This window comes from Pseudophryne corroboree, chromosome 2 (genome assembly GCF_028390025.1).
Source record: "Pseudophryne corroboree isolate aPseCor3 chromosome 2, aPseCor3.hap2, whole genome shotgun sequence".
Lineage (NCBI taxonomy): Eukaryota > Metazoa > Chordata > Amphibia > Anura > Myobatrachidae > Pseudophryne > Pseudophryne corroboree.
The window spans coordinates 34,986,892-35,013,203 of record NC_086445.1 but is presented as its reverse complement, the minus strand read 5'-3'; the positions used below and the strand labels follow the sequence as shown (position 1 = coordinate 35,013,203).

At 41.5% G+C, this 26,312-nt stretch overlaps 1 protein-coding gene across 10 annotated transcripts in view; it reads right to left on the bottom strand.

Annotated features, from left to right (window-relative positions):
- Nucleotides 1-26,312, bottom strand: part of LOC134995168 (zinc finger protein 436-like) — a 260,476-nt gene that overhangs the window by 148,313 nt on the left and 85,851 nt on the right. Inside the window, exon 12 of one of the 10 annotated variants that reach the window (XM_063951065.1) lies at nucleotides 17,303-19,215. The exons of the other annotated variants lie outside the window; for them this stretch is intronic. Within the exon in view, the coding sequence (XP_063807135.1) occupies nucleotides 18,665-19,215 (551 nt within the window). The 3' untranslated portion in view covers nucleotides 17,303-18,664. Of the gene's footprint in view, nucleotides 1-17,302; nucleotides 19,216-26,312 lie in introns of those variants that run through there. 10 annotated transcript variants of the gene reach the window in all.

Sequence of the window (26,312 nt, the reverse complement as noted above, 5' to 3'; positions counted from 1 at the left end):
TGAGCGTACAACAAGGTGGATACAAAGTTGATAATTAGCTCATTAAAATGTTATTTCTCACAATTAAATGACAGATACCGCAAACAGAGAATTTCGATGATGTTGGAGGAAATCCGTTTGGTTCAGATTAAAATGTTGTACCAGATTTCACTACTATGTTGGAACATCCACCAGCCTGTGAGTAACATGTAATAGCCAAAAAAAATTTTTATAATAATAATAATAATAATAAATAAAATAATAATAAAAATAATAATAAAAAAAAGTTTTATATTTTAAAATAAATGAAAAATAACGAGGTTAAACACTTGTAATGTTGTGTGGCCTTGATGTCACCTGTACACACTTTATGTTCTCAATAATGCAGCTCTTTTTCATGTTATTCTAATTTTATACCGTATGTAATAATTAATTTTTTATTTTTTAACCGGCTAAAGATTCCACAATAATGGATGAAGCGACGGCTGACAGTATTCTGCGGGACATATTGAACATACCTGCACATTGTCACAACACTGCTATACAGACCGGCAATGCGGCTGAGGAGTGACCAGTTTTTCGCCGCTCGACAGGGAGACGAGCTCAAACATTCGAATATAAAGATGGTGTGTAATCAAACGCTGTTATATGGTATATTGTTATGCAGTAACATAAATGCTGATTTACGTGCGTCTGTGTTTATAATTATTTTATAATATATGTATTACAGATGACGCTGTATCACAACGATATGATCCAACGATACCAGGAGGCCATGATACAGTTGCGCAAATACACAGGCCTAGTACAAGCAGGAAAACAACATTTCGCACAACCATCGCTGAAACGGAGAACCAACAATTCGCAACGCCGTCGATCGTACATAACCGCCTAAAGGAGAATGCTAGGCCATCGGTTATGGGGATGCATCACGGCTGTATCAACCCGAACAAATGCAGGCCGGCTCGACCAAGAACAAACGAAAGGTCATAATTCAGCATTTACCGATCTTGAAAGAAAATTGTCGTCTTACGAAAATGATACGCCGCAACGGAGAAGGATCGCGTTACAAACTTTATCAAGTGTAAGTAACGAAGGCAATGTAACATCAAAACACACGTCATTTGACACTGCAGACCGGGATGTCACTGGTAATACAAAGACTGTAAAGGTTAAGAGGGCATCACGCCTCTCAAGAATGAAAGTTAAGCAATTGTCGCAATCCGATGTAATCATAATTCCTGATACACAGGATTGCTCTGAAACAGAAACAAGACACATAGCTGGTAATGATGAGTTATCAAATATTGAGGATATAAATGCGCAAGAGTTTTTTACTCCCTGTGTAGAGTCAACGACACAAGAACAGCAGAATAGTTCTGATGAAGTGTTATCAGCTGTTGCAGGAATTCCTGGTAATACTACAGCGGTTGATTGGGTAACATCAACACCCAATATTTTTACCCCGACGCGCGGGCTATCACCCGACCACGCATCGGCAGATACGTGTGCCCCAGCACGCGGTGTAGCACCCGACATAGTTGATAGAAGTCAAAATACAGAACAAGTAGACCAAGACGCTGAAATACAATTTTACGCGTTGATGGATAAGATACAGGAAGATGTTGAGAACATTGGTGTAAATGCTGGGTATTTGTTAAAACACATTAAAGGTGTGAGCCACTGTGTTAAATGTAAACAAGGCATTATTAAAGAAGTTGTTGAGACCTATATGAATGTCATGTCAAAATACATAGATCGGTCATTTAAGACAACTGAATTTATTAAAACCAACATACATCATTTTGCAGAAATAATTGAAACTGAACCGTGACTAGGCATGTTAGGCAATGGTTTGAAACGTGTTTTAAATTTAAATGTCTGTAAAAAAAACACGACTTAAACCTTGTGTAACATACAAAATCTCAGTTATTCCGACGTGCAAAGGTGAAACAGGCTGTAGCAACATTAACCAGATTGAGAAAGCTCAAGCAGCACAGGGAACGGGTAGTAGGCGGGGGGCAGAGGGCGATGTTTGTAGACTTAGAACATTCACCATCCCGGGAACATGTGGTAGGCAGGGAGCAGAGTGCGAGGAATGTAGATTTAGAACAATCGCCACACCAAGCATTACCGATTGACAAATCACAACCTGACAATATTGAACGCGTTGCAAACCCCTTACATAATGATGCACACGGGGTTGAGTCACCCGGTAATGACAAAGGTCGGCAACATGTACACTTAGAAGCGATTAACAGTTATGAACGACAACAACCTGTTGAGTACCACAACCATTATCGGTTTGTTAATTTTGACCGGGTTACATCATTTGTGGAGGGAGTTTGAGACGTTCAAACGGCTATATAGGCTATGCTCGATGGCTTCCTAGCTGGCGTGAGGGGGGCGGTTTACACAACGCTATCTATTCGCATCGTACGCCGCAAGAAACATTAGATGCGGACAGTTTTTTTAACCAGATTACAAAGGCACTTCAAAGTAATGCTGAATTCTTATTATCCACAGGTTTAAGGTTTGTGATCAGTGTTTTTAGGAACAGGGAGGGTGGAGGTTTGACAGACAGGGATTTACGACGCCCACCGTACAGCCTTATTATTGAAAAATGCAGACGTTATGATTTCAAAAACATCGGTAATAACCTGTGTTTGGCAGCTAGCGTCTGTGAACTTCTGGATAAAGGTAACAATGCCAATGACCATGTAATACAAGAGAGAGCGATCCAACTACATAAAGCTTTGAATCTACCGATTGATAAAGCGGTCAGCTTTAGTGACGTCGCATTTTTTGACTTTACTTAAATGTTAAGATCAAGCTCCTCTATTACAGTAATGGAGACTGGAAATATCATTGTACGGACAGCCGTTACAAAGACACCGTATTTGTGCTATATCACGATTGTCACTTTTATGGGATACTCGATATCAAAGCGTTTCTTGGTGCCCGAAATTATTGCAGCTGTTGTCATAGCTCTTACCATAACAGAAATAATCACAATTGTCTTTTCTTTTGTAAGGCTTGTCATAGGTCGGATTGTATGGACGACGGGGTGACTGCGTTAAGGTGTTCGGTGTGTAGGGTATTTTTTCGATCAAACGAATGTTTAGAGCTACACAAAGCATTAGCTTTTGATCACAAAATATCCTGTCTTGAACATGTATATTGTGACAGGTGTTGTCTATACCGGCAAACAGACCATAACTGCCGAGGCCTAAAGTCCCCACCTGTAAGGTGACCGTTGATGGGTTTTCGAACCATTTGTGTTATATACAAACCATCAAGCCGGAAGAACCCACAAAAAAATACATCTTTTATGATTTTGAGTGTATGCAGGAGACGGGGGTGCACATACCAAACTACTGTTACGCTCTAACATTAACGGGAGAGAAAGACTGGGAGTTTAAGGGTGTTGCGTGTATCGAAGATTTTGTAAAGACGTTCACGAAACCAAAATTTGCGCATTACACATTCATAGCCCATAATGCAGGTCGTTATGATGCGTATTTTGTGATGCGCCACCTGATTAAGGAGAAATTAAAGATGCAATTATTATCTAGAGGCGGCAACATAATGTGCATAATGGTAAAAGATTTAAATTTTTTTACCCATGCGGCTTAGCAAGTTACCAAAGGCGATAGGGTTTGACGGTACCAAAGGTTATTTCCCACACTTTTTTTTAACACAGCTCATAACCAAAATTACATAGGGGTTATGCCATCAATAGAATATTTTGGTCCACAATACATGATGTCTGATGAATTATCTGAGTTTACAGCTTGGTACAAACCGTGTGTACACAAGCCATTTAACTTTCAAAAAGAACTCATACAATATTGTAAAGACGATGTGAAAATATTACAAAAAGCTTGTGAGGCTTTCAGGTCGGCTGTTATAGCCATGACAGAACAGGAGTTTCTAATAACTAAGGAAAAAAAGAGAGGTTGTGGTTAAGCGCCACTTGGAGCCTTTTCAATTAGTCACGTTGGCATCCGTCTGCATGGCCATGTACCGTTGTAAATTTTTACAGGAAAAGACACTGGCTCTTGTGCCGGGCGATAACTACCACAAGACTCAGAAGCGTTACTCAACGCCTGCCATACAGTGGTTAATGTACATAGAGCACAAAGAAGGTGTGAGTATAAGACATGCTTTAAAAGGGGTCGAGAAGAAAGTCGGTAAATACAGCAGGGATGGTTATGCCATGATTAACGGCATACCCACAGCCTTTCAATTCCAAGGTTGCTTTTATCACGGCTGTGGGGCGTTTTACAACGCCACTGATGAAAACAAACTGACTAAAAGGACCTACGGTCAATTGCACCACAAGACGCAGGTGAAGTTGCACTACCTTAAACGATACGGATTTCAGATACGTGAAATCTGGGGTTGTGAATGGACGTCTATGCTAGAGTCTGATGAGGGTCTACAAGCTTTTCTGAAGGGTAAAGAATTACCCGAACTCTTGGAGCCACGTGATGCTCTTTATGGCGGATGCACGAACGCCATAAAGCTGTATCACAAAACAGATTGTGATGAAAAAATTCACTATTTTGACTTTACCAGCCTGTACCCTTTTGTTAACAAAACCAAAACGTATCCTATATAACACCCGCGCATCATTTATAAGGATTTTGGTGATGTCACAAAGTATTTCGGTTTTACCAGGGTTAAAGTTTACCCGCCTCGTGGGCTTTTCTTTCCGGTTCTTCCAGTTAAAATGGGTGGTAAGTTAATGTTTCCATTATGTCGCACGTGCGCCGAGTCTGAGCAGACTGAGCCGTGCGTTCATGATTCAGAAAAACGGGCACTCATCGGTACATGATGTACTGTGGAACTAAATTTGGCTGTAGAAATGGGGTACAGAGTGTGTAAAATCTATGAGGTGTGGTATTTTGATGAGAGATCTGACGAATTGTTTCCAGAATACATTAAAACGCACCTCAGGGATAAACAAGAGGCATCTGGTTATCCTGACTGGTGTATAGACTCTGTGAAATGCCAAGAGTATATAGATGCCTATCAAAAAAATGAAGGTGTGTCTTTACGGCCCGATCACATAGAAATCAACCCCACCAAAAGACAAATTTCAAAATTGTTTTTGAATTCCTTATGGGGTAAATTTGGCCAACGTAGCAACATGTCCAATACGTGTCTAGTGACTGACCCCGACAAACCTTTTGAATACGCGTTCTTACCGTACTATGGGGGTAATTCTGAGTTGATTGCAGCAGGAACTTTGTTAGCAGTTGGGCAAAACCATGTGCACTGCAGGGGAGGCAGATATAACATGTGCAGAGAGAGATAGATTTGGGTGTGGTGAGTTCAATCTGCAATCTAAATTGCAGTGTAAAAATAAAGCAGCCAGTATTTACCCTGCACAGAAACAAAATAACCCACCCAAATCTAACTCTCTCTGCAAATGTTATATCTGCCCCCCCCCCCCCTGCAGTGCACATGGTTTTGCTAACTGCTAAAAAATGTCCTGCTGCGATCAACTTGGAATTACCCCCTATGATGTGTCCGCTTTGGACTTTGTTGATGATGATACAGTTATGGTAAATTGGAGGTATGCCAAAGATCATTACACCAGGGGAGCAATTTCAAATGTAACTATAGCTATCTTCACAACTTCTTATGCTCGTGTTGAGTTGTACAAACTACTGGATAGATTACAAGATAGATGTGTGTATCACGATACAGATTCTGTAACTTTTTTCAGTAGACCTGGTGACTGGAACCCACCATTGCGTGATAATTTAGGTGAGTTGACTAGCGAACTACCCACAGGCACCCATATAACAGAATTTGTCTCAGCCGGGCCCAAGTCATACGGCTATCGACTAAAACGGAAAGACCTGTTTAAAAGTTAAAGGTATAACGCTCAATGTTGATAATGCACAGCACGTTAACTTTGACAGTCTGAAAGATCTGGTCTTAGATTATCCTATAAACCCCGAAGGCGGCAACCAGAAAAAGGTTGTGATCCATCAACCCGGTATAGTACGTGTGAAAAAGTACTGGCGGATTGAGATGTGGACATTGCAGAAGACGCAAAGGTATTTTTATACTAAACGGGCTCTTACGGACAACTTCACAACAATTCCATTCGGCTATTAAGATGGATACCAGATTTCAGCACCCCTTCTCTTGTATTTTAGCGCGCCCGTCCAATTCGGGTAAAAGTTATTTTGTGAAAATGCTGTTGCAGCACGCTGCTATGCATATGTTGCATGTACCTGATAATGTTGTTTGGTGTTACACCTGTTGGCAACCTATATATGACCAACTTCTGCGTGATTTCCCCGGTATGCGTTTTATAGAGGGTTTACTCGAGTCTTTTAGCGATGATCAACTTTTTCCCCCTGATAAGATTAATTTAACAGTGATTGATGATCTGATGGACGCAGCTAGTAATAATTCTGAGGTTGAGAAAGCTTTCACAAAGTATGTACACCATCGTAATCTCAGTATCCTGTACCTTGTACAAAACATATTTTGTCAAGGTAAAAAGAGCAGGACTATACATTTAAACACAAAATATATGGTTCTGTTCAAAAACCCCAGGGATAAAATGCAGGTGGGCATTCTGGCTGGACAAATGTACCCATCGAAATATCGTTTTTTTCTCTCAAATCCTATGAATCCGCAATGGAAACCCCTTATGGATATTTACTGATTGATTTAAGAAACAACGCTCTTGACGATTATCATTTACGAAGCTGCTTATTCCCACCAGACACACCTGTCGCTTTTGTCATTAAGAAGCACGGTTCTATAAAGCCATAACCGTACAAGCTTTAGTCATTCGTTGTCATTCTAACAACGGTGAACATGTCGGGGCGGATAAGGCGTAATTGGGCGCTTTTAAAAACGTTAATTAAAGCCATCCCATGCCAAAGAAACGCTATTTTATCCAACTCTTCAAATGATTTAGTCACGGCAATTTGTGAGATAGCACTCAACACGCTTAAAGGTAAAATACCACTATCTCAACGACAGTTGAACTACCTTAAAAAGAGGCGAGAGCTTATAAAATCACTTTGTAATAAAAAATGTGCCATTGGAAAAAAGAAGAGGTTGGTGAAACAATCAGGTGGTTTTATCGGTTCACTGCTTGGTTTTGCTATACCATTAATTACAGGACTATTGTCTAATCGCTAATGGAGTACGCTGAGAAAATGTATCTGGTGCCTCAGAATCAGATAGACCGTTTACATAACAAGCCGAACAGCGACGACATACGTAAAACAGCAACACACGGTCTAGATGTAGAGATCATGAAAATACTACAGAATAACGATTTATCAGAATATGAAAAGGCAAAGCGATATACAGCATTGCTGCAGAGGTATCTGGTGTTGAGTAAACAAGCGGATAGTGAAATGTCAACTTTAGCTCTTTTATCCCCCATTGCAAAAACTGTTGATGAATCAAATAATACGGCACAGCCGTTTGCTACCGATGCTGTTTATCATGAGATTTTGAGCGGTGTTAATGCTAGGTATAAAAAAAACTGTGAAATACTATTGAGTAAAATGACCCACTCTAAACACATCACAGACTGGAACAGTAAAGGGGAGTTTCTGTATAAAGGCAGCGCTGTACCAGGTTCCAACATGTTAGATCTAATAAGAAGCATCACGCAAAGCCATGTATCGAGTCGTAATACGCTGAATGGCTGGTCTGAATTTATGCGCACTATGTCTGAATTAAATATTCCCTCAACCGTCATTGGCAATGCTGTAAATAGAATGTACCTAGATCGCTTAAAAGGCGAGAAGTAGGACGACTCAGATGGCGCTGTAACATCGACCATGTCGCTACATACCCTTAACAAAAGTCGAATAAATGTTTTAAGCTCCCCGGAATTAACAACGCAGCATGGCTACTTACTACCTAGGAAAAGAGAGACGTAAATCTATTTCAGGAAACACAGTGGCTGAAACTATAACAAATAACTAATTTATACTATTTTTATACACTGTATTTTGTGTGGGTATTTTGCACCACAATGTTTAACTTGTATTGGGTCAATAATATTTTATGTAATGTTTTAAATGTGAAGTTTTACCGTGTTATTCAACGCCTATATTTCTGTAACTATGATTTGTATATACCAATAAAATATACTAATGATTTCTAAAACAGCGTTTTGTTCATTGTTTCTTATTGATGTACACGGAAGAAATCTCAATCAATCGATATATCTTGTTTAATAAACAACGTTATTTATTAGAAAAGCAGCGTAGATATGACGCGTTGTACATAAAATGCTTCAAACACAACGTTGATTACAAGTTACACAAACAAGACAGCTTTGTACATAAAATGCTTCACACACAATGTTGTGTGTGAAGCGTTTTATGTACAACGAGTCATAGTTATGAAGCATTGTACATAAAACGCTTCACACACAACGTTGGTTACAAATTACACAAGACTGTATATATCTAACCGCATAATGACTCAGACAATGACTTCTTGGGAGATGTCTTACAAAATTTGAAACAAAACGATCATTACGTTTTGTGTCAACACTAAAACGGGCCAGTACATCCGCATATTTGTAATTTTTACACATGAAAAATATAAAGTATACGCAATATTGACCGCAAACGGTGCTGTTAAAATTTTGCAACTGTTTATTTTGGTGATAAATACTTTTTGAATTCAAGTTTAAAAATTGTATTATAGCCTTTGGGAATAGGGCGCTGTCAGGGGCTAGCCCGTAAGAATCAAAAAAGTAACATTCACGCTGTTTGTTAAAATAAACGGCCAACCAGTGCTCACCCGGCTGCCCGCTGCTATGCGTATTGATTACAAATGCACAGGGGTATTGCGACAGTTTACCGGACCTTTAAAAATTAGTCGTGTCATTGGGTTTGCGTACAGTATGTCGTTTATCTGTAATGTGTTCATCTTGTGGTTGCGTAATGCGGTTTGTTAAAACATGCGATAAATATGTTAAAATATGCGATAAATATTAAAATTATTTCTTTCATTTATAGATAATCATACAGCACATCACGCCTTAGATTCATTTCGATGATATTATCAAATATTGCGTATATTATCACACTGACTGCCCGGTCTAACGCTTCAGCAAAATGGAATTCAGGGAGTAGATTCCCTGTTCTGATTAGTGAGAGGTGCTCAGCGCATTCCTGTTCAGGTGAAAGATCAAAAGTGAATAGCGTGTACCCATTGAGGTACTCTTCACGGTCACTTAGTATAACTGAATCTGATTTCTGCTTATTTGTGATCTGTATGAATGACATGTACTCGCAAACAGCATTACCGTGTTCAAAGTCGGGTTGAAATGGCTTGGCGGGATGTGGAGTGCCATCCAATTAAAGGAATGCAAAGTTTTCGTTTTTATGTTCAAAACGTAGAGGGTTCCTGACATAGGCTCCTAAAAACGCTTCTGTCACTGGCCTAGACTGAGGATGTTGTGAACTCAGGGATTTTTCCGATGGTCGGGAAGAGGAACCACAACTGAGCTGGAACTGGGGTGGCCTAATATAGGATTTCCTCATACAGGACGCTGACAGTGAGGTTTGATGAAATATCGAAGAACTTTATTGTAGAAAGAGAACAACTTAAAGTCATAAATCATAAAGGAACGTATGAGGGAAAGTCCTGACCCATTGAAGGGTTAGTGAGCAATATTATAAATGCTGGGGACTGTAGGAACTGTGGGTGATGTCTAAAAGTCACTGATACCTTGTAGAACTTGTGAGCGGTGGTTAAGACACTGGTAATTTGTAGTACTTAAGTGCGGAGGTTTAGGACGCTGTTAATTCGTAGAACTTGTGAACGGTGACTGAGATGCTGATGATGTGAAGAACTGAAGTGCAGGGGTTTTAGACGCTATTAATTTGTAAAACTTGAGAACAGTGACCGAGACGCTGATGATGTGAAGAACTGAAGTGCAGGGGTTTAAGACGCTGTTAATTTGTAGAACTTGAGAACGGTGACTGAGACGCTGATGATGTGAAGAACTGAAGTGCAGGGGTTTCAGACGATGTTAATTTGTAAAACTTGAGAACGGTGACTGAGACGCTGATGATGTGAAGAAGTGCAGGGGTTTTAGACGCTGTTAGTTTGTAGAACTTGAGAACGGTGACTGAGACGCCGATTCCTAGGAGCACCGATGACTGGGTCACAGAGAGCTACACCGACTGCTGTGTATACTGGAACCGGTGCAGGGAGCTGGCACCTGGAAATGCCGGAGACACTGGAGTACAAGCTTCAGAGATCCTTGCCGGGAACAAGAGCGCTGGCATCTACGTCAGGGAAGACGATACTCAGGCGCCGAGGCGCTGCCCGGCGTCTGCATTTGAATCTCCCGCCTCCGCTGGATTGGCGGAACAGTCTGATGACTTCACCTGCTCCCCGCCCACGTGATGCCGGGTGTCATGGCGGCGCCCATGCCCCGGAGAACCGCCGGGAGCCGCGCCAGCCAGACGCCGGAGTCCGTGGCCCACCGAAGGCAGAGGCCGCAACAGACCAGCAGACACGCAGGGGTTAGCGCGGCAAACGCCGCCTCTGGCGTGTAACAGCTTCGTTGTCTACAAATGCAGCTATAACTGTTTTTGGTACTTGGCCTAAAAACAGATTTTCTAAATGAAATACTCTACTACCCGTTGGTACGCTGTATATTTTCATACCAACACGATCAATCGCGTATTTTGCGTTGCCATTTAACAAGGCCTGAGCGTGTCTGATCCGGATGGCTGGTGAAACCCGAACTCTTTTCACAAACAGGGACGCCGCGACGATCTGAACTTTAAAGGCGTCCAAATCCGCCGACATTAAGCAGAATGAGTCTTTGTTTCTGGTGAGTTTTATCTTCAAAATCAACAGCATTTAAGATTAGCTTATGTTGATGGAAAAGGTCGCAGTGTAGTGGCCCTAGCAATTCCACCGTTTGACTTTGCGTCGTTGCGTTTGCTCTTTTTATAAATCCGGTGTTTAGCCCATCCAGCACCCTGGTGTTGTGTTCTCCAGTCACATCTTTGTAAAATAATCCTGTTGTGTGTTTTGTGGATAATGCATCTGAGCTATAATTTAGTATGGTCTCTATGTAGGCCCTATAAGCGTAAAGATTATTGGATTGTGATATGAGTCTATCGCCCAAAGAAATCCACCTGGTTGAATAAAGTTGCTGTGGGGTAATTAATAAGCGCGGCCCGAGCCCCTTGCGGTATCAGATTGTCAGACCGTACGATCTTACAGGTTACGTACAGCAGTGTGTTGTTCAGATCGTAGTAGTGCTCACCGCTGGCCGCTATATAGAATTCAAGCAGAGCTGTCTCGGATAACATCGCTAAAGGTTGAACTTTGACGTATAAACTTTTCTCTACGCTGGTTTGCATCGGGGGCACGTCAAAAAGATCAAGCTCAGATTTTGCGCATTCCATGGATTCGTTGTGTATGAAAGACATGCTTAAAAAATATCACCAACTCTCCGCTTCGGATTCCTTTTTTTAAGTTGCGCCTGCCTCGGTTTTGGTTTAAAAGGGGCATGCACCAAGGCGGAAGTTGCGTTGAACGCTTCCATTTTCGTTTAACCGCCCCTTTCCGCGTATGAATTAAACCGGAACCATCTTGCTTTGCTTGGTTTGCCTCGTGTAATTTATTCACAACGCCCGTTGTAGCCTGGCCGATGACGTCTTTTGCGATATTGCGTGCTGCATTCTTCATGTAGGGTTTTGCTAACTCCAGGCCTCTTCGGAAAAGCGGCACAGCCTTTCTGAACAGACTTCGAAATATACAGCCTAATCCGCAACCGTACATGTATGCGCTGCCGTGAAAACCAGGTAATCCATTACCGGCTTGAGATTTATAATATTGCGCATAGAGAGCTGGATCTCCATAATTTTTTAACAGCGACCATTCTGTTTAGTTAATAAAATTCAGTTTTGCGGCGTCTGAAGTGTAGTTTCACGAACGCTTTCCCAAACTTAAATGCCATGTTCTCGTTCTGGTCGTTCTTTATCTCTATGGCTATCGTGTCAAAATGCACTTTGCACAATGGTACGTAATCGGGCTTCTCGTATTGTATTGTGATCACCTCATTGTTATAACCCTTAATTTCAACAGTGCGAAGTAGCGGTACATAACTATCCCCGACCCCCTGTTGTTCGATAATGTCTGTGTACACGTACTGCGTATATTGACCGCCTTTGATGTCGGCGCATGGTTTAGAGATCTTAATTTTAGGTTGTAAACCAAGGATCCTTGTCAGTTTATCACCGACTGTGAGTTGATACAGCTGCTTACTGTCGCATTTTACAACGCGCTCAAGCGGATCGTACGTTAGTCTTAATCCACCCTCCAGTCTATGCCGCCCAATTTCCACGTTGATTACATCTAGTAACACGTCGATTGTTTTAGAAAAAACGGGTTTAACGCACACTGTTGTGAAATCCACAACCGACTTGGAAAGTGTGCCGTCCTGTGTTATTTGTAGCCTACAATATTGTATATCCAAAGTATTCCAGTGTGCGGGTATTGTATCTCTGTAAGAGCCACTTCCCATTCGCCATTTAAGTCTCTCAGTTTAGCCAACTTTGTCGTATAGTTAGAAATCTTATTTTGTGGGAATGTGGCTGCTAAGGCGTTACTCGGCAGTGTTATGTAGAACGATTTATCATCCATCGTCCTCTTTGTTTATATATCTTTTATTTCCGATGCCGCGACCCAACTGTTAAATTTTGCGGGGTATCCCCGTCACTTGACTAAAGTGTATTTCCGGCCTCTGATCGTCTTATTTTTTAAAATCTTTTCCACTTTGTAAACCCTGTTATAGTTTTTTGGTATGCTTTGAAGCTCTTCGGGATAAAAACTACCTGTAATAGTCTCACCGTAGAGATCCTCCAACGTGTAAAGCAGCTTAAGACCTTTCGTGTTCACGCCTCGTATTACAAATATCTCCTCAGAAAAATTCTGTTCGTAGCCTTTCTGAAATATGTAATTATATTTAGAAATACGGATGTGGTCACCAACACCTAAACAAGCGGGTGTTTTCTTACTTCTAAAGTAATCACCGTTTGAAGACACTCAAAGCGTTAGTCATTCTTATCGTTTGGAGCGCGCTTAATCGTTCTATGGTAAGTGTTATTATAACTGTGTATGAAGTCTTGTAAAATGTCTATATATCTGTAGGTATTCTTTGCCGTGAAATAGCGCCACATTCGTGTTTTTAAAGTCCTATTGAAGCGCTCTATAACCGCCGCTTTCACATCGTTATTGGTTGTGAAATGATTTATACCGTATTTTTCTAATACCCTTTTTAGGATTCTGTTTAGAAACTCTTTACCATTATCGGTTTGTAGCCTCTTTGGCACTTCCCCCTGCTGGAATATTTTTTCAAAAGCATTAGCAACTGTTGCGGCGTTCTTAGCGGTCAGACTTTCAGCCCAGGCCCTCTTACTGAATATATCGATGACGGTTAATATGTATTTAACACCATCGTTGTATTTTGACAGATCTATGAGCGAAACCAAAATCACATTGCCACTGTTGATTTATACCCGATACACATATCATGTTCCTTTTATAGTTTTTTCTTGCCGGTTTGTGCAACGTGTATGCATCTTGTTCTTGTAACCACTTTCTTACGTCGGATCTTTTAAATTTATTTTTAACTGCACCATAATATTTATCAATACCGCTAAAACTACCCGGTTTTAATACTGTGTAATATGCTTCTTTTATCCGCTCGATTTGACGCGTGGCGTTGCGTGACATTCTGCAACTGGTGTTGCGTGACATTCTTTTCAAAGCAATTATTTTTTAATACAGTTTGATATCGAGCTCTATAAATTTGATATAAAATCGATATCAAACGCTATAATTTGATATCGAAGGGGGCGTAGCCGGTGGGTGTTAACCTGTCAAAACCAATTAAGTTTGATAGAAAGGTGCTCTATCCCTACTCGTATTGTCTAAGTTACACACATTACCAGGAAAGACTAACGCATCTAACCATGTATTCCCTGGAGAGCAGGGAGAGGGTGATATGGGTGAAGCTCTCACACAGATCACCAGCTCAGGAAAGTGTCCTACAGAGTGAGAGAAGTATTACAACAAGAGGACGTACCCTGACACTGGAGAGCAGCGGGTATAAGAGCATTTACTTATGGGATAACATCTTAATCAGCCAAGTAGAGCCACCCCAGAAACTTCCTTCCCTTCTCTGTATCTGAGAAACTTCCTAATCTTTCTACAAGACAGACAGACAGTACGGGTGGGAGAATGTAAGGAATAGATATTAACAGTAAAAATTCTGCCATTTCCTTTTCAGTATCCACAGAGGGGAGGCACCCAAACAATACATGAAATAGAGGGTAGGTTACATATACTCAACTGTAAAAGTGCACAACATTGCAGGAAAATGACTTCACCGGATAAGGGTTTGGAGGAAGACCAGCCACAGTGGATCTCACATCCAGAAGGTTATGGCTGGCAGAGGCTTGGAGAGATGACCACCCTGCTGTCGGGCATAAGTAACCTGCTGAAGCCTGAGCCCTGCATGTAGAATGGTCCATTACCTCAGACACCTCATGTGATGGGCATATATGACTGCTACCAGCAGAACCCTGAGTGTCAGCCTCTGGAGAGAAACCTCTGCAAAGGTTCAAACCAACCAAACGCTAGAGCATCTGCATATGTGTCCTCATACACCGTGGCTTCTCTCTGCACCAGGGGGGTAATTCCGAGTTGATCGCAGCAGCAAAATTTGTTAGCAGTTGGGCAAAACCATGTGCAGTGCAGGTGGGGCAGAAAGAGAAAGAAATTCCCGCGCTTTCTAGCCAAGCCTATTTCATTAATTGGTCTTTACATCAGTTATAAATACAAATTGCTGCTCCCACCAAGGCAGTACTGAGCTGCCCACTACTAATCAATACCACAAGATAAAAAATTATCAGAGAGCGCATCAACCATTTATTACAAATCAGAATAAATTCATACACATAAAATACTCACATACACAGATGATAAAATAACGAAAATAAATGTTTTTTATGATTTAATTCTAAACAGGGTCTCGCACAATGTAATATGGTCCCTTTCAACCTGTGGGCAAATAACAACTAGTGTATAGTATATTGGGGGTAATTCAGAGTTGATTGCAGCAGCAAATACTGTCTGCTTTATTTCTTCTACACTGCAATTTAGATTTCAGTTTGAACACACCTCACCCAAATCTCACTCTCTCTGCACATGTTATATCTGCCCCCGCCGCCTGCAGTGCACATGTAATGTAAAAGGACGCACAAGCAGCTTCTGCTGATTAAAATGATATGTGGCATGCCTACATTCTGTGAGTAATAGCGGCTCTATCTGTATCCGAAATGCCACGTTACAGTGTTTCCCATGAAAACACTGTAGATTAGCATTTTGTATGCAAATACAGTCACAGACACATACAGAATATAAAGACGCTTGGAACCTCAGAGTCAAATGGCACTCGCGATATATGTAATGCCAGTTGTCGCACACAGAGCAGAGCTGTAAGAGGACACATCTGTACATCTGTGTATAGATGGGGTGAATATGTATATACATCATCTGCTGTTTTCCTAATGCTAAGTTTCGCTGTGCTTCAACTGTGACTTTGTACCGGTATAAAACGAATTCCTGTGCAGTTAAAGTCTCAGTTACTATAGTTACACTGTGACTGGTGTCTCCCTGCGTCTGCAATGTAAATAAGAAGAAAAATGTAAATAAAAATTTGCTACGCTACACCCTCTGTGTGACTCAGTCGCAGCAGGCATCCTGCACTCTATGGCATATTTATTTATTTATTAATTGCCCAGGTGAGCAATAGATCGCTGCATTACGCAGAGAGAAAGTAGTGTAAATCCTCATGAAATATACTTCAAATGATGTAAATGTGAGTGATGGAACCTGTGGTAGAACTGTGTATGCGAAAGATTGGAAAAGTAATAATCCAACCCCACCTCCTTTACTATTTCCAGGCCTGGAGGTGGGTGTGAAGTGGAGACAACCATGTGACAGTGCTGCAGTGGAGGCCGTGTCTGATTGTGTGAGCCATGTTTCTGTTGTAGCCAGCAGATTGAAGTTTTTAGATATGAAGAAGTCCTGCATGGATGTTAATTTGTTACAAACAGAGCGTGCATTCCATAAGGCACATTCTAGTGATTTGGAGGGTGCAAGGAGACAATTGATGTTTATGAGGTTGACTGGATTTCTATATTGCTGCGAATCAGGTGATGTGAGTGGGGCAAGAGATTGGATCCCGGATTCGGTGAAATGTCACCAGCTAATAGAAGCAGGAGAGAGAGATGAATACAGTTGGAGGTTTGTGAATGTTTTTTTGTTGACCGGTTGTGGGTGCTATTGTCAAAGTAGAGAGATAAGTTAAAATCTCGTAAGTTTTAATAAGATTAAAGTGAATAATTGAGGCAGCAATGTGCACAGAGGGGTGAACTGCAGGGAGAATGAAAGATGATATTGTTTCAGAGAAAAAACTATGGAGTGCAATGAAGAAAATCAATTTGTGGTACATGGTTTGTTTGAGACAAAAGTACAGTTCTTTAGGCTTGGAGTGTAAAGAAGTTGCAATATTTAAATTTAAATGTTCTAATACCTAGATACCCTAGATTGCATCTAAAGGAATACTTGGCAAATTAATAAAGGCTACCAGTGAGGCAAATAATTGTTACGTTGTAGAGTCCCCTAAGGGATAAATCATGGAGAATGGAAGTTACAGGATTAGTTCTAATGTGGCACTTTGTTGCAATTTGTTTACATTGTTAGTGATATTGTAACTTCGTTATTGCTGAGCTGGAAATGAAACAAATTGCCCTGGATAACATCAATAATATCATATAGAAATAATTAGGATAAATGTTTGATAAACCGTGGGCCGAAAATAATGAAACCACAAAACAGACGACTGGCGTATTAGTGTATGAGAACTTAAAGCATTTATTTAAGTTTCTTATATAACTAAGCATATTCCGAAAACACGTGCTCCAGGGCACTTTAGTTATCGTCTGAAGAGAAATTACTAAAATTTGTTCACATATCACATCACAGACGCCTTTCTCAGTGGTCACACGTCACATCACAGACGCCTTTCTCAGTGGTCACACGTCACATCACAGACGTCTTTCTCAGTGGTCACACATCACAGACGTCCTTCTCAGTGGTCACACATCACATCACAGATGCCCTTCACTCACGTCACATCACAGATGTCCTTCTCATTGGTCCCATATCATATCACAGACGCCCTTCTTAGTGGTCATACGTCACATCACAGACACCATTCTTAGTGGTCACGTTTTTATTTTTGCTTATTACATAATATAAAACAGAATTCTACATCACAGTTCTGCGTCAGCCTCAGACTGAGAAACCACTCGCTACATAACGGGACTTTGCATTATTTGTCATGCTGGTAAATGAGAACCATAAAAAATATTTTTTATCCAGGTGCAAGTCAAAAGTCTATATATGTATCTTTGTATCTTACAGCAATGTAACTTTATCAATTTATATTCAGCTGCAGGGTTCAGTTATACCTGAGGATGTATAATAAACAGGATTTGCCCACACAAAACACCAAAAGATACCAATAGGATACTTTGCGCTAAGGGACCAATTGGAATGCTGGTTTGAACAAATTCAAAATCAAAACTAGTTGAAGTTGTTATTATTATTATGAAAATTCAACAAAAGATATTATTCACACTCTCATATTAATGTTATATACATTTGCATTATCAACATTCACTATAAATATTATACTCAAGGAGATGGATCATAAAGAATCATAAAAAATATTGAACATGTACTGTATGTATAAAAAAAAGTAAAAAAAAAAAACAACTGATAAAAGGAAGGAGCTGGCTGGGATGTAACGGATGTCTTTCTGTCCCTAGTAGTGAACTCCACTATGTGCAGGTGATGAATTAAGGGTCCAGTGAAGAGGCTACTTTTGCACAATGCCCCGGTTTTACCGGTTTGGGCCATGGATTTGGGAGCACAACTACACCATAATGTGATGGCAAGAGTTGGGGTAATAACGGGTTTTTGCTCGTCGAGTGCAGATAATACATAATCATGGACCTGTTTCTACAACCACAATAAACACAGGATTTTGTTTTCAAAAAAGGTTAATTGAATAAGATAAAGGTGATGAAAAGACATTTATTTACTTACAGTTATTTATATAGCTTCAGCATAGTCTGTTACGCTTTCCAATTGGGAACAAAAGAGTAATATTACTAGGTAACAACAGACAAAGCAGGTAGGAGGGCCCTGCTCGCTAGCTTAGAACAAAGTGAAAGTCTCTGCATTACAAGAGGGAGCACGGTCTTGTTGCGTACTTCATTAAACTTGATTTTTTTTCTGCCTCCCATGAAGCCAGTATTTTAGGATAACAATGTAAAAGTATAAACGAATGGGGAGGGTGATCCTAAAGTGGCAGCAGGTGGTACTGCAATGTGATGATTTAACACTTTCCAGCATGCCCATTGTTAAATTGGTTCGCAAGTGAACACAACCATTTTTACATGCCCAGTTCCAGGGACCTGAGATCAGTCACAATCTACATTCAGCTGCCAAATAAGCACTGAGAATGACATTTTATGTGGTTCAAAAACCAGCCTTATTACATATGTATCACCTAGAACACAAAAGATTTCCCTCTGTTGTGTCTTTTCTGGTGTCGAACAAGATTTGAGCCATCAGAAAAGCAGCGGCCGCACTGAGAACATGAAAACGGTCTCTCCCCGGTGTGAATGCGGTGATGTTTCACTAGGTTGGATCTCTGGGCGAAACGCTTGCCGCACTCCATGCACCTAAAGGGCTTCTCGCCAGAGTGAATTCGCTGATGCATAACAAAAGATGATCTGTCCGCAAAACATCTGCCGCACGACGGGCACAAAAATGGCCTCTCCCCGGTGTGAGTCCTTTTATGGTTCCGGAGACCTGACCTCTGGTCAAAACATTTCCCACAGTAAGAACAATTAAACAGTTTTTCCTCTGCGTGAAGTTGCTGGTGGGCAGTAAAAGTCAATCTGGAGCTGAAACACACCCCACAAGCCGAGCATCTATATAGATTACTGGCGCTATGCGTTTGCTGATGGGTGATGAAGTCTGAATGATTAGGGAAACATTGCTGACACTCCGAGCATTGAAGCATCTTCTCAGGATAGTGTGAGGAGGCGTGCGGACCTGTTGGGGACAAAAGTACTAAGATAAACCCTCTATATTCAGTGAATGGATCGCTTCATTGTGTGATAAAATTATGTGTTTTTATACATATGTACAATTGAGGGGTTCACTACGATATGCCGGCAGTCGGGCTCCCGGCGACCAGCATACCGGCGCCGGGAGCCCGGCCGCCGGCTTACCGACAGTGTGGCGAGCGCAAATGAGCCCCTTGCGGGCTCGCTGCGCTCGCCATGCTACAGGCACGGTGGCGGCGCGCTACACTATTTTATTCTCCCTCCAGGGGGGTCGTGGACCCCCACGAGGGAGAATAAGTGTTGGTATGCCGGCTGTCGGGATCCCGGCGCCGGTATACTGTGCGCCGGGATCCCGTCAGTCGGCATACAGAAGACCACCCCAATTGAGACGTCAGGGTTTTAATCAATGTCAAACGTAACTTTTCCTTCAACGTTTACCCTGAGTGGAGGCTGCAGGCTAGGTAAAACATACGTGCTGGTGCTTTGGAGTTTGGAATCTGATTAAACAAGACTGAAAAGAGGATGAGAGAAGATTTAATAAATACCCTTATACAGCACAGCGGGGGGAACAGTGTGGCCCCTGTAGGAGGCAGGGAGGCTGAGATGAGGACCAGTGTGCAATAGACTAGAGGTCTGTCCAAACACTACTAGATTCCATCAGACAGGAGCTCAGGGCAATCCTGTGTTTACGAGAGATCATATTCTCTCATTTTGGGTGTAAAAATGCATTTTAACTCATTACCCATCACTTCTGTGATAGACATGGTACAGAATCACATAAATGGGGTAAAGTTTGCAACCTTCATACAGTGCTGAATCTAAAACTGTAGACTATAGAATCACAAAGACATTAGATAAACCACACAGAACCCGAAATAGACCATGCATATTACTATGGAAATCTCACCATGGAGGCAACGAAGACCATCATCCAGCCACTGGTCATCTCCAGACTAAACTACTATAACCTCCTCCTATCTGGCCTCCCTGTCTCCAACGTCAATGGACGGTGTTCGGCTCCACTCTCCCCCAGACACTTTACAAATCAATCTCCTCACACTGACCTATAAGTCATCACCCAAAGCTTTCCTCCCTACGAACCTCATCTCTCTCTGTCTCTCCACACTCCCACTTCACTCCTCCAATGACTGCCACCTCACCTCCCAACTGCTTACCTCCTCCCACTTCAGGACTTCTCTGAGACTTCCCCACACCACTGGAACTCCCTCCCTCTCCCTATCAGACTCTCCAACTCTCTCCAAAGCTTCAAGGCAGCTCTCAAGACCCACTTATTTATTAAAGCCATCCAGCTCTCAATCTAACACACCACTATCATCTCCTCGCTCACTGCCCGTCACCACTGTCTCGTCTTCCCCTCCCCATTATATTCTTAGCTCTCACGTGCAAGGCCCTCTTTCCTCATGTGCTTTTCCCTGTCTGTTATACCATCATCTCCGCACTGCCTACAATGGCACCAAACCTGTTATGGGTATTGTTACTGCATGTACAGCAACAGCTATAGAGCATGTACCCTATGCCATGCACTTTTTTTATTGAAGCAAATAGATGATGATTGTTCCACAGCATAAACGTGGTTACAGAAGTCCATACGCTCTGAATCCCCACACACACTGTGCGATTTGTCCTTATGATTTTTACTATATAGTCAAAATCGTAAGAAAAGTCAGTGCAAATGACACCAGGCATCGTAAGAAAAAATAGACTGTGCCAGCAGGCCAGATATTGGCTAGATAGGAGGCTCATGCATCTGGGCAATTTGTAGCCAATATCGTCCATAAACCGAAATTGCACCGTGTGTACGCACCATAAGAGTCAGAGGATAGAACTCGCAGGCAATGTTTTATAGCACGAGTGTACAGCACAGCAGGTTATAGTGTAGTCAGCACACAAACTGGCTGCCACCGCTGCCTGCTGACAGAAGACGAGCTTTAACATGAGACCCATCATAAGAGTTTATTTTTATTAACTAAATGCATCCACTCATTAGCAGAATTAGATGTAATGTTGCACAGCCTATGAAAGCTTGCTTACAACCGTACAAGTGTAAATGTTCTGTGAATTTACTCTACTACTATCACAAGTTATAGAAGTTTGGGGTTTTTTGCTTGTAGGTTATGGATTTGAGAACCCAGATGGAGTAGTAGTGCTCAGACACCTGACAGCAGAGTTTGGTAGACTGGGGAAGTAGGAGGTTAGGTGGGTGGGCTACTGCAGATTGAGAGTATCAGTGCGCTTGCTCTGCACCCCCATGAAAAAGAAAGATCTCCTTTGGCTGGACTGGATTATTTGAATGAGTTAAAAGGGAAGGAAGAGACCAATAACTTGAAATTTCCTGTGGTATAGGAAGGAGAGATGCCGATTTCCTCTCAAAAGACTTAATTTTTGTACCTCCTTGAAAATGATGGAGTTTGGGCCTTTTCCTATAATCGGAACAGGTGACTTTCAACTTGCACTTTTGGAAAACCACCATTTTAGATGCCCTTCAACCAATGGATTATTAACATTCAAACAGCATGTAGTTGGCATCCAAACGGACAGGATCCGAGGGGTCAGAGTACCGGTGCTGGAATCCCGACATCTGTCAGAATGCCAATGCTGGAATCCTGAACATGTTTGCCAGGAAGGGTTAGGGATGGGGCTAGGAAGTGGGGTGGGGGGATAGGGTTAGGCTGCGGGGTGGAGGGGGGGATAGGGATAGGCTCCAGGGGCTGTGGGAGTTTACGGATTGGCTGCAGGTGGGAGGGTTAAGCTGCCCATACATCTAAAGATTGATTGTCCAGTCTGGCTGGTTGGAACGAAAGTCTGGTAAAAGCAAACAAAAGTGGTTAATCAGACAAATTGGTTAAATCTATTTGATTTACACAATTTGTCTGAACGACCATTTTTGACAGTTTTCCAGCATTTCGGAGCAAATGGTCAATTGTCCTTTGCTCCCATACATTACCACAGGAAGTCCAGATTAGAGTTTGCCAAACAACTTCTAAAAAAGCCTTTACAGTTCTCAAACAACATCCTATGGACAGATGAGACAAAGATCAACTTGTACCAGAGTGATGGGAAGAGAAGAGTATGGCGAAGGAAAGGAACTGCTCATGATCCAAAACATGCCACCTCATCAGTGAAGCATGGTGGTGGTGGTAGTGTCATGTTGTGGGCATGTATGGCTGCCAATGGAGTGATTCCCTTGTGTTTATTGATAATGTGACTGCTGACAAAAGCAGCAGGATGTATTCTGAAGTGTTATGGGCAATATTATCTGCTCATATTCAGTCAAATGCTTCAGAACTCATTGGACAGCGCTTCACAGTGTAGATGGACACTGACCCGAAGCATACTGCAAAAGCAACCAAAGAGTTTTTAAGGCAAATAAGTGGAATGTTATGCAATGGCCAAGTCAATCACCTGACCTGAATCCGATTGAGCATACAATTCAGTTGATGAAGACAAAACCGAAGGGAAAATGCCCCAAGAACAAGCAGGAACTGAAGACATTTGCAGTAGAGGCCTGGCAGAGCATCACCAGGGATGAAACCCAGAGTCTGGTGATGTCTATGCATTCCAGACTTCAGGCTGTAATTGACTGCAAAGGATTTGCAACAAAGTATTACAAAGTGAAAGTTTGATTTAGGATTGTTTAGTTTGTCCCATTACTTTTGGTCCCTTAAAAAGTGGGAGGCAAATATAGAAACCGTTGTAATTCCTACACCGTTCACCTGATTTGGATGTAAATACCCTCAAATTAAAGTGGAAAGTCTGCAGTTGAAGCACATCTTGTTTGTTACATTTCAAATCCATTGTGGGTGTGTATAGAGCCCAAAATATGAGAATTGTGTCAATGTCCCAATATTTATGGACCTGACTGTGTATGTATATATATATATATATATATACACACATACACACATAAAATTGTTCATTTATATTTGTGGGGTAAATGCAAGATCTACTGAACAGATTTTGATGGAGTTTTCACTGAAATGCTCCTAGATAGCCTCCAAGTAACAGACTATGATGTTAATTGACTAATTAAAATAATAAAATAAAAAATGTGAGGACATCTTGTCTGTATGTGTGCATTATATATATATATATATATATATATACACACACACACACACACACACACACACACACACACATATATACACACACAGATGGAGCCTCCCTCATCATTGCTGTTTCTTCGCCTATGTAGTCACGCCTAAGCAATAGCTCAGTTGTTGCACGGACAGGCGCGTTGAGGTATGACTACATAGGCAGCATGCAATACACATCTTCACCACTGGGTGGCTAATGCTCCACTAATCCAATACTGTAGAGCGAATAGTGGCAGATTGATCTACGAGCTCTGTCAAATGGTCAGTGATGACTGTAATTTTACTGTATACTGTATACACAGACCAATGGTCGGACTGAGAGAGAGAATTTGAAAAACAAGAAACCAATGAATCAATCAATAAAATTGGTGTCTACAGACGCAAGCGAACGCGTAAAAGCAATAGTCCATTGACGTAATGTTACATGAGTGTCCAAGTCCAATAGACTAATCAATAAAGAAAAATAGTGTATACACACGCAAACAAACATATTAAAGCAATGGTCCATTGACGTCAGTACTGTATGTGAGCGTCCAAGTCTCACAGTCAATACAGCAGAGTTTCCCAACAGCGGTCCTCAAGGCACACTAACAGTCCTGGTTTTAGTGATATCCAGGCTTGAACACAGGTGACTTAATTAGTACCTCAGGTATTTTGATTTAAGCATCTGTGCTGAAGCCTGGATATCACTAAAACCTGTACTGTTGGTGTGTCTTGAGGACTGCGGTTGGGAATGCCTGCAATACAGCAAAACCCATCGGAAGGGATCACTGCTTACATTAACAAATGAGCTTGTGTCAATCACCAGGCGTCATGGCCAAGCCTTGAAGTGTCCTGTGCCCCATGCTCAGAGTCCCAGGTTCGATTCCCAAAGTGCGAATGCCTTTGTTTTTGTTTTATTTCTTCTCGACACTTTATAAAAAAAACATTCATATATCTAAGAACCTTACATTCAATGGAATTATGCACACCTGTTTCAATAACTGACTGTCGGGGCGTCTGACACGCAAATCCATAGCACAGTAATGTACTGGTTAATGTACATTCACTCTGGTCCTCTCTAATCCTTCTCCCCCCCAACCAAAGCGACTGTAGTATCAGCCCTTCATTTACATACTGTGTTGGCAATTTATTGACTGTAAGCTGGCCTCGATGTCTGTAAAGATCAGTCTCTCAGAGGAGGGAGAAGGGTGAGGGGGAAGGTGGGGGTTAACCAGCGGAGTTCAGAGACGCTGTTGAAAATATTCATTCTCTGTCGGGACCCAAAAAAAAGAAACCAATAAATCAATAAATAAAAATAGTGTATACAGACGCAAACGAACGTGTTAAAGCAATGGTCCATTGACGTTAGGTTTATGTGAGCTATTAAATTAAAATGGGCTTAAAGCTTGAAATCTCTGGTTCTGGGGGGGTTCTTGCCGCTGTAGCCTTTAGAGCGTCTCTGTACAGTATTTTCTATTTGAGTACTAAGTAGCATGAACGGCTTGTAACTTACTCTGCTCTAAAGGCTACAGCAGCAAGTGTTATCTTTATAAGTATAATAGGGAGAGATAAAAGCTCCTCCCTAAGTTACTGGATTCCAAAACACTGTGCTTAGCATCTCTGTACAGTATTTTCTATTTGAGTACTAAGTAGCATAAAAAGCTTGTAACGTACTCTGCTCTAAAGGATACAGCGGCAAGTGTTATCTTTATAAGTATAATGGGGAGAGGTAAAAGCTCCTCCCTAAGTTACTGGATGCCAAAACACCGTGCTTAGTGTTTCAGTACAGTATTTTCTATCTAGCCAGAAACCCCGCACCCTGTGCAAGCTGAGTGGACAATTGGAAGGGACCCGACACCATTGCTTTACTTTTCCCTTTGTGGTATTACATAAACTAGTGGCCCAAAAGCCTAGAGTCTCCTCTTTCATATGGTACTGGTCTTGAGTCTCTGGGACACCCATATATCGGGGCGCAAAGTGAACCAATTTTCCCATAGACTATAATGTGCCCATTAATTCAGACTCACCATGGGTTCCCTTGCTTGCTGTTAGTCTTGTGGGGGTCACAGAAAGTTGGGGTCGGCATCCCCTGGTAGCTAATCATCTCCCCTTCCATATGAACACAGTCGTGAGCCATTTGGACCGCAAAACTGGAGATATTAAGCTTAAAGCCCATTTTAATTTAATTTAATAGCTCACATAAACCTAACGTCAATGGACCATTGCCTTAACACGTTCATTTGAGTCTGTATACACTTTTTATTTATTGGTTTGTCTACGGGACCACATTGCAGCAGTATATTTTAAATAGCATAAAGATACGCTTGTACAGCATTACTCACACAGTGTACAGTAAAGTAGTTATTGCGCTATAGTGTACTGTATTTCAATGGAGACCACACGCATGCGCAATGGTGATTTCAAAAAGCGACACCTGGTGATGATTACAGGTATTACACTCACCGGTAACGCCAAACACCATGATAAGCTCTGTGAGCCTCCCTACGACTAGGCATGCTGCCTTGCGCCCAGGCACACTGCGACTCTGTGATCAGGACTAACGCCATAGACAGCATAGATGAGCGAGGATACACACACACACACACACACACACACACACACACTTGGCTAGTAGATGATGCAAATGTTCAAATTCAGTGTTCTCATACTCAAATCTTATATTATGGATACTGAACATTTTCTTATTTTAACAGACACAGTCAAACATTTCTCATGATTTAGGCCTAAAGGCTATAAATACTATCTCAGACAGTATCTGAATAAGCAACAAGAGTTACGTGATTTTGTTTTAAAGACAATTTAATTCATTTTGCTCACAATGATCTTTTATACGGTCCTAAAAAAAAAATTCTAAACACTTGGTACCGCTATGGGGACCAGGTTCATGCCAAGTTTTGTCAAACTATACATAGATAACATTTAGTTTTTGGGCCAGGGATATTCACTTCCTTCACCAATTTAC